This window comes from Typha latifolia, chromosome 1, assembly GCF_019914945.1.
Source record: "Typha latifolia isolate L0001 chromosome 1, TyphaL0001v2, whole genome shotgun sequence".
Taxonomy (NCBI): domain Eukaryota; kingdom Viridiplantae; phylum Streptophyta; class Magnoliopsida; order Poales; family Typhaceae; genus Typha; species Typha latifolia.
The window spans coordinates 10,499,752-10,518,756 of NC_133086.1; the positions used below are offsets into that span (position 1 = coordinate 10,499,752).

The 19,005-nt window shown below is 34.4% G+C and overlaps 1 protein-coding gene across 1 annotated transcript; it reads right to left on the minus strand.

The window, feature by feature from the left end:
* Window positions 1-1,180: 1,180 nt before the first annotated feature.
* Window positions 1,181-18,401, minus strand: LOC140786163 (putative glucose-6-phosphate 1-epimerase). Its single transcript, XM_073134403.1, has 9 exons — window positions 18,089-18,401; window positions 15,044-15,118; window positions 12,624-12,680; window positions 12,375-12,535; window positions 12,060-12,200; window positions 9,098-9,200; window positions 8,929-9,028; window positions 8,496-8,738; window positions 1,181-1,590 (listed from the first exon to the last, which is right to left on the minus strand). The coding sequence occupies exons 1-8, from the start codon at window positions 18,179-18,181 to the stop codon at window positions 8,527-8,529; spliced, it is 942 nt and encodes a 313-aa protein (XP_072990504.1). The 5' UTR covers window positions 18,182-18,401; the 3' UTR covers window positions 1,181-1,590; window positions 8,496-8,526.
* Between the last annotated feature and the right edge of the window lie 604 nt (window positions 18,402-19,005).

Below are 19,005 nucleotides of genomic sequence, written 5' to 3' on the forward strand. Positions count from 1 at the left end.
ATTAAAACACATTCTATTTCTTCCAACTTTTCTCTCAACTCATATAAAAAGATAAAAGAGAATTGTACAAAACATTTATTAGGGACATTAAATACATCTTTCACTAATTTTCTATCATAATACAAAATTATTTTTTCTCATTCCTCAAGAACAACTGATTGGACATGCAAGTATTTTATATTAATTAAATATTATTTTCTTCTTCCTGAAGCCGAAGGGAAAAAAAATACTAATACACTAAAAGTTATCTCTTGTAGTTCACAAGTATTACTTGAAGTGCTTCTAGGTGAAACATACATTTAGGGAATTCAATCTTTGTGCTATTTTAATTGGCAGTTAGTTTCTGAATTTCATAGTTCGTATATTTTGTATATTTCTAGTTGATACTTCGATGACAATTTTCGTAATTATTAATATAGTAGTTGAAGATTATTGAACAAAATTCATAGTTAATAGTTGATTTATGTTACATCCAGACTAGTATTTTTTGTTGATTTCATAATTTTATTACGTATTTCTCGGTTATTGAACACTTATACTTACATTTTTGTTCGACGGAGTTATTATGTAATTCACAATAATTAATTACAGGTATTTTTATAAATTTTATAGTTAGTTTATTTGATTCCTAATTTGTGAAGCAAAAGTAATAATAATATATTTAAAACATCAGACTGATTTGTTGAACATAATTTGCAATTAATTTACAAATTATGTAAATATATATATGAGAGAGAGAAACAAATATTTGTTACTGCACGTTGCACTCCCGAGACAAAAAATGAAAAGATAACAAAAAAAACGTATGCCATGCAAAGAAAACGTAAAGCAAGTCGAGCAAAAAAAGAAATGCACCATGTCTTTAGTACAAATCACCCAGAAATATGAAAGGGCTCTTTTTTGATAAAGTATTTCAGAAATATTTGTCATGTTAAAGGTATAATGTTCAAACCTATTAAATCCTTTGGTATACTGCCTACTACACACATCAGAAGAATTGGAGAGGGAAACTGTTCGAGTTTCCTCTCTTTTATTCTTTTTTCCTTTTCCTTTATTTTTTGAGTAAAGGGGGAAATAGCTCGAATTATCAAACTTAAAAAAGAATAAGCTCAATTTACTGATAATAAAAAATTCCTACGAGTTCCAATATGATAGAATGTATGTGCAAGTACATCAGCAATCAAGGACAAACAGAACAGAAGCATTTATTATATAATAAGTATCATAGTTAAACAAACTAAATATCATATCACATGGCGTGTATTAGCCAAGACACAATGAAATGATCAACTGAAATTTCACATGCCTCAAATAGTTATCACAAATTATGTTATATAGCAGTAAAGGAAAAGGAAATATGCTCAATTCCTTAGGTTGCTTGTTTATATTGAAAGACGGCTGACTCACTTCTTCACGACAGATCTTGAATTGTACTAAGATAGCAAGTCTTATTGCACCGGCAAGGGATGCTTAGGACCAAACCTTAAGCTTCAAAAAGAAGAGAAGAGGAAAAGGAATAAAAGACTTCTAGTATATTGCACTCTCATAAAAAAGTCATGCTGTCTGTAACCAAGGTGAAACAGTGTTGACCTGCAACAGCAATTGACAAACATGTTATATAAGCCAGAATGAAATGAGGTAAAAAAAATACGTAAGAGTATTTGCATGCCTTGATATGCTTGGAGCTAAATCACCGTCAAGGTACCATTATCAGGGAAGATAGTAATTAAGTCAAGACATAAAAAGTAGGTAACTTTGAATTTAAGACCCTGATTTTTTTGCTTTATTACATGTCACACACTGTTGTTTACTTATATGGAAAGCAAGTCCGCTGTTTTGATCCTAATTTATAGATAGCACCCTACTATCAACTTAACAAATGGAAACAAGGCCATCATCAGAAGATGTCTAAGTATGTCCTCATCCTGGGCGACCCTGACCTGATAGGAATTTATAGAACCGATAGGGCAATTACCGGAGCCAAACATTAAACACACTTTTTCTCCTGTCAAGAAATCAGTAAATCTTCTCTCATCCTGGCCTCCACACACCATATCGAGTGAAAACGGAATTGCTTTATTGTGTGCAGTTATCTATCCTATTTGCTTTATTATGTACAATTATTAGGATAGGGATAAAATATGAACTTATCATCGGATAATACATGGTGTTATCCTAATCTTTTTTCGGGTTCATTTGCTAGGGTGGAATAAAAGGGGTTATCTAAGATAAACCCCCTTTTATTTTAGAAAACCTATCCCACACGTGAGATAAGCAAATAGAATAAGAAGACAGTATAAATGACATTTATCCAGGTATCTTTATCCTAGATTTTAGCTGGGATAAAATTAGAATATCTCCAAAATGCAAATGACCAATTTACCTGAACACCCAAAACCAAAAAGAAAAAAGAGAGAGGACGTGCTAGCCATGAGCTCTACAGTTTTTTTTTCTTCCCCACACTTCTCGTGTCACCTTAACCCAAACAAAACATAACCTCCACCCTCCCCTATAAATATAAAATTTATTATCTTACAACTGACCCTCACTTTTCATTATCTCCTACCTATTCATCTTCTCCCTCTCCACTCTCAACTCTCTCACTCGTGAATGTCCAGAGGAGATTGTGAATGGTTTGGGCTTCCCCAGATCTCGCGGGGCACATCATTTCATCCACCGGTATGCTCTATATCTCGCGGGGCACATCATTAATTCACAACTACTTCTATTTTCTTTTACCTTTGTCAACGGTGAATGTCAATGACATTTACTCTTTCCCCTTCACTTCCCTTTCTATTAATTTCTCTTTAATTCTCTCATTCCAAGATGTAATAAGTTTTTAATGTAAAAGATACGGCAAGCAGTCCCAACCATCATCCTAGAATCATGCCTACTAAATGTTTGGTCATATGTCAAAGAGAGATCAAATTGTGAATTAGGTATTACTCCTCCAAATTTTTTTTCCTCATAGTGCAGATGAACTCTAGTGCTCTATTTAGCCCACTAGAAGCATTTCAAACACCCATGATTGACTGTCCCTTGCCTCTCTACCATAAGCTCCCTAGACGAGCACCAAACAGAAAGATTAGCTTGCATAAGTAGTGTCACATAAGAACAAAATACATTTATTAGACTTCCTAACTAATGGACAAGAAAATTGCCAATAAAAGGAGCAAAGTTGAATTAAATGATTGAAGAGGCATCTTTACACAGCTCTTTTAACTTTATAACAAGAATTGGGAATGAGAAGAACGCTTCTTAGTATCTTATTTTATTTGCATGCCAAGCTTCCACTTTAGAATCTAGTCATACAAATTCTGGTAGGGGTTTTGTTTATTCTTTAGTAGAATTATTTATTTTTTATAATAATTTGTTCTTTATGTTGTTATTTAGGTCCTTACCATATAGAAGATAACTGATCATTTTGCACATGAAAATTCCTCCTCCTTCATACCGTCCTTTGTTCTACGCCATTTTGATATGTTTAAACAGTCTAGTCATTCTTATTCTTTATGGACTTGAGTAGAAGGTGTAGATTGGTCAGACTTTTCATTCTTATGAACTTACCGATTTGTAGGTAGCAGTATTTAACTAAATATGTATAGTATAGTTTAGAACATAGCCTTTTTTTATATAATAATTGAACATGCTAGATAGACTCATGAGGTTCATTGCTTTTTCCTAACAATTCGTGCCCAACAAGAAATACTTTGCTAGAAATGCTTAAAATCTATGCTAAGCCTCATATAATTTATGAAATTAAATAGATTTGCTCACTGTCCATTCATACGACTTCCTTTAGCTTAGTCCCTTTTATGCAATACTGTTGTATAGGATTTGATGCTTCAATAGACCTTAGACTATAGCGATCATAAGGAGAGCTCATGTTTACCTTGTCAATCTTCTTGGAAGAGTTTGAGGATGATACTCAAGTAATATGTCACCTACCTCTTGAACCTCGTTATGTCAGTAGCCTTATAATACCTTAAACGCAATGAGTATACCAACTAAAGAAGAATTTACAACCCATTACCTCATAATTTTCCTTTGACCTTTCCATTATTCTTAATGACTATATTGGTGCTTCGATTTAGTGTACCAATCTTTCAATGTTCTTCACTTCTTAATTAACAAAAATCATTGAGTTGAAGTAGCCCTATTGACCTTGGATCAAAATCTGTTTACCCTTTAGAGCATAAACTTGGATGTTAGATTCATTTTATAGTCTTTGGTTAACCCATAGCAAGATCTGAAAACCTTAGCACCAATGTATAATCTAACGTATTGCTCAAACCTCTATTAGTTTTTCTTACTTATGTTACAATTATTTTTACCATATTGGTTGATTGATTTCGTACGAAGAGAATCTCGAGATTCAGAAGGAGCCCGATTATTGAGGAGAGTTAGTCAGATTCCAAAAATATTTCAGGCGAGTTAGATCCTATGTTAGTCTACGAATAATGTAATTATTGTTATGATATTTTTTTATGTCATTATCGACTACTTTCACATGCATTATTTATTATTTATCACTTATTTCATGATAGACTCCATGCTTAGTTATGACATATATTATCTTGATGATCATGATGTAATAAGGTAATAGAAGTGATGGCACCACATGCACGTGTCATTATTAGTCTAGTCCCAACTAGACAGAACCCCTCTCACCCACTCAGCTCGGAGTTAAAGGTAGAGCATATTATATAGTATTATTCTATTAGCGGTCTACACCTGAGGTCGTTAGCTAGTGGAGCATTCAGGTGATTACACTGCCTTGTTTGAAGACTAGACTAGGATGATAGTAGAAAGATATTTAAGAGGTAGGGTTATAACTCTAACGGTACCCAATGACGCAGGGTTAGGGCGTCCATTGAGCTGTGAGCTCTTTCCCTTACATGCGATGATTTGAATACAAGTAATGATTCTGCTTTGTGCGATGATTTACTAGAGCGGTGATGATGTTGATGATGATGAGCCTACAACTAGGGTCCTTAGTTTGATGGTCATAGATAACAGGTCATATGCAGCGTCGCTAGGCATGTACAAACCATAGTTTCCAATTTCGGTCGATCCCGATTCAGGCCGAAACACATGCAGTGGTTTCGGCTGTATAGGTGGGCTGCGACCCACCTACGGCGGCGACGAGACAGGCACTGCTGCTGCGCTGACGGGCGACGACTAGAGAGAGAAAGAGGAAGAGAGAGTGAAGGAGAGAAAGGGAGAGAGAGAGAGGGAAAAAGGAAAAAAGAGTGAGGGAAAAAGGAAAAGAGAGTGAGGGAGAGGGAAAGATAAAAAAAAAGAGGGTATGAGAGAAAGAGAGAAAGGGAAAAAGGAAGAGAGAGTGAGAAAGAGGGAAAGATTAAAAAAAAGAGGGTGAGAAAGAGAGAGAAAGATAGAAAAAAAAGAGTGTGGGAGAGAATAGATACTTTAGACTAACAGTTAGAGGGATAGGAAAGAAGAGAGGAAGAATTTTTTTTTTTACTTTTTAGGCTTTATATGTGAGTAATTATTATTTTTTATTTTTTTATAATTTTTTCTAAATTTTTAGAAATTTCTCAACATTTTTAATAATATTTAGAATTTTGTTTAATTAAAATAGTCCGATCTCGATACAAGCGGCGATACGTATCATTTTCCGGATGGCCAATCCCGATCCCGATATCGATTTTGGAATCTTGGTACAAACGATATTACCGCTAAATAACTAGCCCTCCTCGTTATTATGTTTACTATGTGGATTATGACATCATTGACATAGTTGCTATGTGAATTATGACACATTGAGTTATGATGATATTATGCACTTATGTATTATGAGTTAATGAAAGTTTATTATAAATTATATTGTACACCTTTACCTCGATATGTTGCTAATTATGTACATGCATTTCTATTTATCATGCAATACATTGTTCATAAACTATTATTGGATTATACTTATTGGGTGTGTGCTCACCGCCTTTTTGGTAGAACATATCAGAGTTAAATGTGGAGGATGCGGATATTGAGTAGTAGTTTTATTTTCTTATTAGTGTTGTTCTTTTCTTCCTAGTTGGACTATAGCCTCTACGAACGTTTTTATATTTTAAGTTTTTATATGGACATATGTATCTTTGGAGGCTTGTTGAGACCTATAATACTTGTAATTCCGGATTATTTGCTTTGGTTGTTATAGTATTTTAGATCTATCTTAGATACTTTGTTATGGTATTTTAAATGTATCTTAAATACTTTGTGAGAATATTGCACTGGCAGGTCATGTGAGTCACGTAAATTTTTTCACGTGATTTTTGAAGATGGGTGTTTCATTTCCCTCTCCAATAATATATTAAAATACATTATCAAATTATAATGTAACTATAATATAGTTACCAAATTACCGAATTATAATGTAACTATAATATAATATATTAGAATAAGTTTGTAATGAAAATGTTTTGACATGAGATATCCATTCTTGATGTTGTGATAGTAGTATCTATATATTGCAAAAATAGTGAATTAGATTAAATTATTTTTTGGCTAGAAATTCTAAAAATAATCATGATATGATAATATAATAGTTATGAAATAAAATTACAATTTGTATATAATTTTAAACCTATTTCCTATCTTAAAAATAAAAAATAAAAAATAAAAAATAAAATTCTATTAACATTAAACTAAAAAAAAGGGAACAAGATCAATTTGATCTTTATTCCAGCTATAACAATCAAACATCATCTAATCCTATATTTTTATCTCGGCACTTCTCCCTCCTTTCCAACCAAACACCTAATGAGGAATTGGAATAAAAATTTCTTTTTATCTTGAAATAACTCTTCCTTTTATTCCAATTTCAATTATTCCTTACTCCGCAACCTAATGCATCCATAGTGTTTGTTGGAAAAGAAAGGAATAAATATACTGATGTATTAGATAACAATAAGAGATAAATATAGAGTTAATAAAATTAACCTTATTTTCCTTTCTTAACTTTCATATAAATAGATTTTGTAATTTTATTTTACAACTATCATACTGTCTACCCATCGTTATTTTTAAAATTCCTACCCCAAAAATAATTTGACTGAAATGCATGTATATATATATATATATATATATATATATATATATATATATATATATATATATATATACGCAGATTATATATATTGTTAGTAATATGGCAAATTCATTTATATGTATAATCTAGGAATTATGTACGATCAAGATACATAAATTATGGAAGAATGTTACTTGCGAAGAAATTGAATATTCAAGTGGAAAGAAGCAAAAATCTGAAATTCAACATGAACTACAATTTCAGGTGAGTGGTGTCCACCTGCAAGCCAAACGACATGCACATGATAGTGCTGGGTGTAAGCACCCTAATGGCAGTCAAACGACGTGTGGACGCTGCCACAGAGTTAATGTTCCGGTTGGCGTCAGAAGACAACAAAAGACTCCAGACTGTAGGTGCAAAACAGAATGGCATCTGAACGACACTCAAATGGCATCTGAACAATGTGTGCAAGATAGCGGTATCCGAATGGCCATTGAAACAGCATATGAACTGTTTGTACAGTTCAGAAACAGAAATTTCTGAAACCTATTCAAATTTCAGAAATTTCTGAACCTATTCAAATACTGATATGTCCCACCTCTATATAAGTGATCTACCTCAAACTCAAGAGAATTAAAGTAAATTATCTATGAATTCTAGGATTCTCCATGAAGCATAATTCTTATCAATTATGAGGAGAGTCATTATCATATGTCTGAGACTTAAAAGCTAGCTGGATACTGGAGCTACAGTTACTGATCATCAACAGTACTAGAGAGTTGAAATGACATCATCTTTATCGACATCTACCACCACATTGGCACTTGCATTTGAGGTTGATTTGTCGATCGAGTGCTTACTAAAAGAAGACGATCTTTCTCACAAGAGTAATTAATCAGATTGTTCATGTTCAAAACCTTAAAACACTCAATCATTAAATTTTTGGAAGGGTTTATAAGTAAGTTTTGTTTTTATTGCTTAGTGAAATCAGATTGATCGACTTTAGGCGGGTCCGCAATTTCGTTCCTCTCAATGCTAAAGAGGTTTTCCACGTTAAAATAAAATTATTATTGTGTTTGACGTGCTTCTACTTTTCCTTCCAGCTTTCCATATTCTATTCTATTCTTGAATTTTCTCTCAGCTCTTGAGTTTAGTTTTCATAGTTATAGTAGTATTCAGATTTCCATCTACTTGGTTTCAATGTTCAAAGTTTGATTCTTAATCAATTTTTTAAACCTAGTAGGATTTGATTTTCCTAAACAGACATGGACTTGGTTTGTGACTTTAACTTTGACTTTGCCCAGAAGATCAAAACCTTAACTTGGTTCTAGCTGAACCATTTTTGCATCAGTTGTATGTTGCCACTAAGTTGTTCAACTTGGATCAACAAATACAACTATGTTATTTGCAATTCATTAACTAGGTCATATTTGGAATAAATACTTACCTTTGAATCACTTGACCAAGAACTATATGCTTCAACCTTGAAGAACCCTTTGTGGATCCAGTTGCCCACTAAAGTAACTGGAGGGGACTGCTGATAGTTCTAACCTTCCCTTCCATTCCTCACCAGGCTTCAAAGTGATGGGTTTCTCAATAGCTGCAGCCTCTACACAAACCATATACTTGTACTCATCGTCCCCAAAATCTGTCATTGCCTTGGCTTTCTTGTCCCAGGGATTCCATACAACTGCAGGAAGACGGAAAAAGAAAATAATTTGTTGTCAACAGCTATGAAGATGTTGTACATCTGACAGTTAATGTTACACAGGATTTTCCTCAAGATCTGATAAATAATTTCCTCAGAATTTTCCTCAAGAAATTAATTTCCTAGATATTATATAAACGTAGAAGATATCAGTATTCAGTACGAGACGAACCTGCATCGGGGAGTCCTTCCTTCCTCAAGACAAATGTTCTTTTCTTTTCATGGTCTATGATTGCAATCTTTGCTGGTGTGCTTAGATATACTTTGTCAAACTGTACAAAAATAAAAGATTCAGAATGAAAACAAGAATCACAATAAAACAAGTTCGCTGGTTTACTTACTTCTGATTCGAATACAATTGCATCTCCTTGTTCAGTAAAACGTGCCCTGTCCTGTAAGTTGTCAAGGTAATCCAGAGTCTCCAATCCCTCTACTCTTACTTCACTGAAACATCAACTTGAAATTAAGGATCAAAAAAGTCAGATCGCTTAAGATGAAAATTCAATATGGAATCAAACAAGAGGAATCTAGATTCATTTATAACATGGAGATACATTTGCATGAACACATCACTGGTTTGCCTGTCACCACAGACGTCCAAATATTGAATAGCAACTGGACTCCGTGTTGTTTTTCACATGGAATATAATTTGCAGATGGCAGTGCCATTATTTACAATTCATGGAAAATAAGTACCAATAAAATGCACTATTTTTTTGCCCTCCCTGAGGTAATTCTTCATATCAGAAAGTGAATTTAAGATCCCATCATTTAGAAGATTTACTTCTATACTAACTTCTGCATAAATGATGTACATCAGCTGCTTAGTTCTCACATTAAGGGTGGTGTATCATGAATCTCTCAGATTTCAATTTGAAATTATGCAGCTTTCACCAGATGTATCAATTCAAGACCTTCACATTTGTAGTTTGATATTCATAAGATACAGTTGGAGCATGAGAGAGAAGTGAAAAGCTTTCTACCATCGAAGCGTGAGAGAGGAGTAGAAAGATTTTTGCCTCAGAATGTAAGAGAAAGGATTAGGGCACATTTTTCTCCTCTCAAGTCAACTAATGTGAGAACAGTACGGCTTTCCAATCCAAATGAGTTGAGCTGAGCTTGATCTTCAAAATAGGCTCTAAAATAATTTTGAGCCAAACTTAATCATGAGCTGGCTCTTCAAATAGGCTCGATAAGGTTCGATAAGGCTCAAAATAATTATAATACATATATATATATATATATATATAATGTGAGTAATACTTTCTATACAATGTTATACATTTGTTAAATTTTAAATTTTACTTAAGTGGATTATTATTTACCTTGATCTTAGAGCTTAATTCCAAGGGAGATCCAGAAAAGATAAATCTGAGAGAGCCAAAGTATCGGAGGTGAAGAAAGGTATCTATTTTAAAAAAGTGACATGACATGATATCCTCAGATGACGAGCATAAGTGTCATAACAATGATAGCCTTTTCGCTAGGGATTATATCCTAAAAAAACACATTTAGCTGCTTGAGGGAACAACTTATTGCGTTCACCTAGAGAAAGAAGAACGAAGCAGATGCACCCAAAGAGACGAAGATAACCATAATTTGGTGAAGTACTATAGAGATGCTCGTAGGGGGTCACACCACCAAAAACTGAAGATGAAGTTCGATTGATTAGATAAAGAGTAGTAAGAAAAGTCTCAACCCAATAAAAATGAGGAAAAAAAGCCTCAAAGAGAAGAGCACGTGTAGTAGTCTCAAGAAGATGATGATGCTTCCGTTCGGCAACACCATTTTGAGCAGGGGTATATGTTGAGGTAGGGTGCCAACAGAAGCATGAATAAAATGAAACTCAGAGGAAAGGTACTCCCGAGCACCGTCAGATAGGAAGATCTTAATAGATCGACTAAATTGAGTATAAACCATAGAAGAGAAATCACGATAAATTTAACAAACCTTAGAATGCTGATGCATAAGGTAAATTCAAATGAAATAAAAGAAATCATCAATAAAATATACACAATAGAGAAAGCCAAGACCAGAAGAAAAGGGAGTAGGACCCCAAATGTCAGTGCACAAGATCGAAAGGTGAATCAGAGATACTCTCACTAAGAAGAAAAGAAAAGGCCCGATGTTTTGCCAACTTACAGTCAGTACAAGGAGACAAACAAGAAAAATGACTACTGTCTAAAGATCTAGGCTTGGATAATATCTTGAGACGTTGACTCGATACATGACCTAGACACCGATGCCACGGATCGAAAGGAGATAAGAGAGTAACAAGACAAACACTGGGACTAGGTGGAGGAAGATGAAGCCGGTCTAGATAGTAAAGCCCATATATTCAACTACCAATCTAAAATCCTCTGGCTTGTTGATGTATCGTACACAACACAAGAAGTAGAAGAGAAAGACACAATATAACCAGAGTCAGAAAGCTAAGTAACAGAAATAAAGCTCATTGTAAGACAAAGAACAAGTCAGACATCAGATAAAGTAAGACGACTAGTAGAATCTGTGGTCAGGGTGATGTAAGTAATGTGAGAGATGAGATAGTGAGTCCCATCAGCCATATGAACATAAGAAAGAGCGGTGAGGGCAGGGTTGAGGCACCAATCAAAAGATTTTGTCATACCAGAGAAAGTAGTGGCACTAATAGAGGCATTAGTGAAGCTAAGGCTCTCACAGTTGACCAAAACACAAGATGCTATTAGAAGAGAACCTATCAGACACCTTGAGGGTGTTTCGAAATTTTCTAACTCAAGCCTTCGTCAAACACCTGGTGAACAGTACTGCTAACCTTAACACACTACCAAATAAATATTAAATTTGGACAGTTCTGCTAAAAACTTGAGGGCTTAACGCAGTGGACTTTTCCTCAAACAGTATGTGGGCACTTGCTAAAAAATAATTCTGTTATTGTGTTGCTATTGCACTTGGCACAGTAAACTTTTGTCGAACACCTGGTGAGCGAAAACTTTGAATAGTGCTACTAAATGAAAGAGCTGAGGACAAGTGAACTTCCGTCGAACATATGGTAGGCACTAGGTTTGGGTGAATCTATTTCATGAAATGATAAAGGGGGCCTTGACCCTATTTATACAAAGTCACCATATATCTAAATAAATAAATAAAATATAACCAAATAACTTTAATAGTAATGATTGATACGGATATTGTAGAGGTATTTACTGACATCTCAAACCATGGAAATTACTGCAAAGTCATCTCTCAAAACACAACTTACAAGGCTACATTAAATACAAAAGTATAGTTTGTACTTTGTAAATGAAGAATTGAAAAACTCACCTGATATCTGATACAGAAAAATATGTATGGTATGCAAAAGTAAAGGAAAATGGCTTTCCATCTGTATTAGTATTTCTTATACGTGATATCAACATTAGATCTCCTCCTGGTCCCAATATAACCCTTAGACGAAATTCATACCTGCAAAATGCAAAAGTCGGTCTCACTTATCAGCATACCACTTTGGGAAACCAAAAATATGACAATCAAAGAGAAAATGGAAGAACAACGGATTCTTGATTTCTTACTCCATTAATAATAGGAGTATAGGACAATGTTAACATGCAAATAATGTAAACACACACACACACACACCTATGAGGCCAGATCTTAAAATCTTCTTCGGATGGTTTAAGGATTAAATCAACATAAGCTCTATTAGAGGTAGTGGTTGGAAATGGCGGTGGATCATTATCAATACTCCATATCCTGTTCCTTGCAAATCCATGCGGTTCAAGATTTCCAAGGTTGGAAAACTGAAATAAAACAGTTATTACCACAATCCATATGATAAAGCCAATTAAAGAAAATTACTAGAAATCTAACAATAAAAAAACATCATACTTGAGGAAAGCATATTGGGATGCCCCCACGTATAGCTTTTGGAGGCTTGAAGATAGCCTATTGTGAACAAAGAAAAAAAATGAAGCAGGTTATTGACTAAACAAAGAGTAAACATCAATATGCATGTCAAACTATTGGATAAATTTCAACTTTACTTTTCAAAAGCATAGTACAGGCAGATGACACAAAAAATATAGTTGTCAATCTCTCCCAAGTTAGTTAGAGGAATGTGAAAGATAAGCCACCTAGAGCCCAATTTTAGATAAGCATAAGCAGTGTCCTTGACACATTAACATATCTACATGATTACTTTACCAACATTCATGTTAATTAAGTAATTAACTACGTTTCGACATTCTATAGATAAAATTTGATAATGCTATAGTGTTATTCTAAATATGGAAAAGAAAGTACATAGTTTAGATAAAAATCAAAGGTGGAGCTAGACTTCAATTTATAAGGGGACGGCAGGGGTGTGAAATAATATATCTAATATAATTTTTTTAAGTTCTATAGGGTCTTAGCTTAAAATTTAAAATTTAGGGGGGCCATGCCCTCCCTTCTCTTGTATGTGACTCCACCATGATAAAATAAGAGCTAAATGAGGAAAGGTGGCCAATTTGTGGTAGTGGTATAGATCCTTTAAATGAAAAAAAAAAAGACCTTCATCCTTAGTTTCAATTATACCAAGAAAACCATGAAAAGAATGTTAATCACAACACTGAATCCTATAAATATGAAAAAACAAATGAAGCAAAAACAACTTTGGAAGTAATGTTCAAATAATACATGCATGATACATGTGTACTAAATTCCCCAAAATCTATGATAGGACTGTGCACATATGAATTTGCATTTATGCCTGAGTGCAACTATGTTTGTGAGAGGATAAATGCATAGACATTTCTCTGTGTTTGCACCTCAGTTCATATGTATAAATAATTTACATGAATACATGAAAGAAAATGAAACAACATGCATATGTAGAATTAGACATAAATGATGCCAATTTAATATGCCTTGATCTCTGAATCTTTAACTCTTGTCGTGATATTTAATCATTATTTTCATATTAATAATTTTATAAAGTTTCCCTATAAAGAACAACAGAGTTTGTAAGGTCCACTATACAATGTACTCCAACTAGAGGCACAAAGAGAAAAAGAAATTAGAAAGCCACAAGTAATAATTTTATTGATAATAAGCAACTTTCATAGTTATGCTCTATGGTGTTTAATTATGACAAAGTGTATGTTCTGAACAAGGTTAAAAAAATCGGTATCGTGATCGGGATTGGCCATCTAGAAAAACGATACGCATCAGCCGTATCGGCCGCTTATATTGGATCAGATTATTTTAATTAAATAAAATTCTAAATATTATTTAAAAATGTTGAGAAATTTCTAAAAATTTAGAAAAAATTATAAGAAAATAAGAAATAATAATTACTTAAATATAAAGTCTAAAAAGTAAAAATCTCTCTTCCTCCCTCTCTTCTTTCCTATCCCTCTAATTGTTAGTCCGAGCTATCCCATTATCTCTTTTTTTTATCTCCCCCCTGTCTCCTCTCTTCCTCTTTCCCTCTCTCTCCCTCTCTCTCTACTGACTATTGGCGAGCTGCTTTGTCAAAGGCAACGACGACGACAACTAAAAGCGCCCTCTTGCAACCGGCTGGCTGTAGTAGGCTGCTGCGGTGAGGGGCGAAACCCGGTAAGTTTCAGCCTAGATAGCTAATCCCGTCTGTTTGGGCGATCCCACTCGGGATCGGCCGAAAGCTGGGAACTATGGTTACGAATGCTATTTCATGTTATTTATTTCTTCACATAGCTAATGCAGTCACAAAACATGAAAAGAAAGAAATAATGGAGTTGGTCATTAAGCCATGATCTCTAATCTCTAACTCCCACACAAGCATCTCAGCAATTGCCAATTGGTATGTCCCAAGAGAAGTAAAAGTAAAGAATATTAATTAGAAACACTGTTCAGAATAACTGGATACAAGAAAAGTGTTTGTTTTCCTTATCAATCTTACAATATTCTCTTCATGTTCTGCAGATTAAAGTAAGTAAAATATCATCCAATGTAGCAATTTAGTTCACCAGTAGTTTATCAAGGTTTTAAAAGACTTTATGAGGTTGATAGGCGGTCAAGAGGCCACTTTAAGTTGGGTGCCTACACGTGTGCCCATAAATCAAGGTGGTGCAAAAATAAACCAATGAAACAAATAATTGTTAAAGAAAGAGTTACAATTAATACATGAAATCAATAAAACAAATTCATTTTATCAATAAAATAAATTCACATATTAGAGACCGCACCAATTAGTTGGGAATAAAGACTTGGATATTCTTATTGTTATCATTGTTGCAATGTCATCTTGTAGGACAACATTACTCAGATAACTTAAAAAACTTTGGTACCTTATTGCTTACAAAAAGTAACTCCTCTCCATGATCATTTTTCCACGATGTCACATGTCCTCCATAGAGATAAACCTGAAAAACAAACAAAAAAATCTGAAAGAGCACATGAATCTACTGGAAGGACATATAGTTAAATAACTTCTCTAGTTCTCTTTTCCTATGCTACATATTGTTACAAAAAAAGAAAAAGTTCCCCCAGTATGGTCAAGACTCAAGACACCAAATAGCACACGTGGTACGCAAGCAGATATGCAGTATACCAAAAAATTATTGAAGTGTATTTTAAAATAATTATTGAATTAGAACTACTAAAATGAAAATAAATAATGCGCGGCATCTAAAATTTCACATCCAAATACTTAAGTAGCTAATCAGATATATTTTATGCTTAACTTGTTTATAAATACCTAAAATTTATGGCAATAGCTTATGGTGCTCATGTATGTTTCTTTGGCTTGACTGAGCCTAAGCCCTATGTCGATGTGGCTCATATGCGCAGTCAAGGAACTATTTCAGCATTTCTGAGTATGTGATTGCTTATGTGGGTGTGTGCACTGCCTTTTAAAACATTGTGCTACATTATGTTGCCAACAAGGAACTCCAAAAATGTTTTCGAGTTTGGTTGATCTACCTTGAGTTTCAAAGACATGGTTAAGATTTGCCATGATGTTTCTCTTTCAAAGTATAAATGGATCTGCTTAACACCTCATATGCTTTCCCTGATAATGGGGCCTTATTAATGCACTAGGTCTTTAATAGGCAGCAAGAAAAAGCACAGTAACTCCTAACAAGAATTTAACTATGCATGATTAGAGCAAAAATAAGTTATGCCCTTATCGACAGCCTACTGTCTCTACTCATTACTACTCATTTCAATTTTATCTAAGTTAATCATCATACCATCTTATTATACCCTTCCAATCAAACTCCATAGCAGATAATTGTTCTAAAATGTCATCTGTGCACTAATATGTGCAATAATATATGTGACGTCATAGTTATAATGAACTTACATAGAGCCTGCAGAGAACTATGTACCTGTAATATCACTAATTTTTCAGTTGGACCCTCATAGTATATGAAAGTATTTAAAATACACCAAGATGAGTATCCTAGGAAGCAAAGATACTTCAAACTCTAGTTGATGGAGGTTGCTTCCACTGTGGTCTGAGCCACAGCTCCCACTAAAGACATTCATGGCACAAGGCCAATCGTGGAGCTCCTGAGCACGAGCAGCAGTGACCCAAAGCCGCCGATCGGCCCGATTTACCAAAAAAGTTGCGAGCACCAAATTTAGGTATTTCTGTTTTAATTCATTAAACTTAAATTAAATTTGAGGGGTGGGGAGAGGATTGGCCTACGAGTCGCGTGGTCTAAATGTTATCAATTTGGAGAAGTACCAAATTAGGATTTGCTCCAAATCAATTCTTTATTATAGATTCAAATTTACTTCTTATGCTCTTAAATTGGTGACTAACAATTTCTTACAAATGGTTAGCTCTGTTTATGGATAAGTTGGAGATGTGCTTATGCAAATACCATTTCCCCCAAACAAACAGCTCTATTACATGACACACAAAAGAAAAAAAAAATCCTCCACATTTAACAATTTCACATTTTCCTTGTAGCACAACCAAATGGCACAATTGCTATCCATTTGTAGGAAAAACATTGTCTGTTGATTATTCAGTTGCGACACATATATATTCTTGTGAAATAGCTATATCCATATCCACATGTTATAATTGTTTGATAACCACACATTATGAAGAGAAAGATCACTTAGTAACTAAGTCTAAATCTAAAAGAAGTATATGTTATATGATCTTTTAGAAACCTTCCCAATAACAACAATGATTATATGCAATGCCCCTAACAAATTACTTCATTTATAATCACCTACAAATCAGTCGCTTGTTCAAATGTTATGCATGTGAGCTTCTCCTTTTAAAAGGATAAAAGTGGAGATGCTCTTAACCATACATAATTTTCCTGGTGTAAACAAGAGCATTAAAACCTCAGGGTCTGAATTTTCAAGCTGTCTAAGACCCTACAAAAATGCATTTGAAACATAGTATTATAATACTATTTCCAACATCAAGGAAGAGACAGTATATTGATGCATTTCACACATTAATGAGAGTTCTTCAAAGAAACTGAAATGCTTCAATGACGGCAAAATAAAAGAAATCCTCTGATTTGTAACTCAACAATTCCAAGGAAACATCTCTATGCTCACATGTTTTAAGGTGCTCACAAGCCATCACTGTTCCCAATAGTAAAAGTACAGGGATCTAAACTCAATTAGCATCTTTGCATTTTGCACCTTTATGGAATGGACCAATGTTGGTCAGTTTCAGGCACTTATATTCCAGTGCAAGAAAGATAATGACGATGGATCAGAGATAAGTTTGTGTTTCTATAATAAACCAAATTATGAACCAAAATTACCTGACATAAAGTGCCATAGATTAAAGCTTTAGATTGTACAAGGCAAAATATTCCCTACAGGCATCTATTCTCTCTGGCATGGGACCGATGAAAGATATTTTGAGTAATGTTTTATCATATTCGTTTTCTGAACAAGACAAGTACTAAATCAAAATTGTTTCTTCAGAGAATTGATAAACAATTTTAATTCCAGCGCCTAAGCTCAGGAACAACAATTCTCAAAGCTGACAACTTTGGCAGATAATGGGGCTCGTAAATCCCTAACTTATCAACGTATCAGACAGAATGATATGTAGCTCAGACAGATCTAATGGATCCAAAATGCATCATTTCCGAAGATTTCCAACTAAAGCACCAAAAACAAATCAAACGACCAGAAGTAACTGACAGATTCAGTTCATAAGCTCAAAGAATCTTCATAAAACAAATCAAGGTTTCAAGAAATGGCATCAGATCCGGAAAAAGCCGATCCGATCTATCTTTTATCGACCAAACGCCGGACGATTCTGATCTAATTGTTCAGAAAGGTTCTGAAATCGAAGACATAGCGTTCGAAACAGAATAGACCATCGAGAGGGAGATAAATCAGACCTCAGCAGAGCTTCCTCTGACCTCTCTGAGAACCACCTTCTCCAGGCCATTGACGCCTTTGCAGTGCTCCACCGGAGGCTTCTCTTCCGACATCCCACCGCAAGAACCCTAACCTTTAATTACTCACCTTATAAACGAGTATTCCTCCCTCTATCTCTCTCTGCTCGATCGCTAAGGGATGCCGCGAATCAGTGGGACAGAAAGCGGAGATCGGAGAAGAAAAAGAAAAGATTAACCCAATAAATTTTTGAAGTTAAATGGAAAGCTCCCTGAGCTAAATTTTTTTTTTTTTTTTTGAATTAAACCCTGAGCTAAAATATATTACATCATCTATTCACCTTTTAGGAAGTGGGAAAGCGGATTTCTTGAAGTTCAAAGTGCAGGAAGTAACTATCGAAAGCTTTTAGTTGCTCTTGTATTTCTGCAGTTAATATATTCGCCATTCATAGCTCGCCAAGAATCGAATGTAGAAAATCTCTGCATTTAAAGTTGCAGGCTATCCGATCAGGCAATAGTGAAAGCCGTTACGTGGAATGTAAACCACTACCGCATAGAACGTTCATGCGGGAAAATATTTCCCGTCGATGTTCTCCAACCTGAAGCATCGGAACCGTCAATCCGTAGCTTCTGCATCTCGGCACTCGGAAATTCTATCCGCGTCACGGTCCATCGTAAATGAGATATTTGTGAAAAAGAGGAGAATCTGAGCCATCCAATTTATTTTTTATAATTCAAAATTTCCGTCAACTAGATATAGACTAGAGAAATAGTATCTTTGTCACGATATAAAAGCATTTACTAAATAAATTTTTGTTAATAATTACACGATATTAAAGTCAACCTTACCGCCTCATAAGTCTTCCGAGCCATCCAATTCGGTATCATGGACCTTTTTCCGGTAAGCTGACAGGGCATTA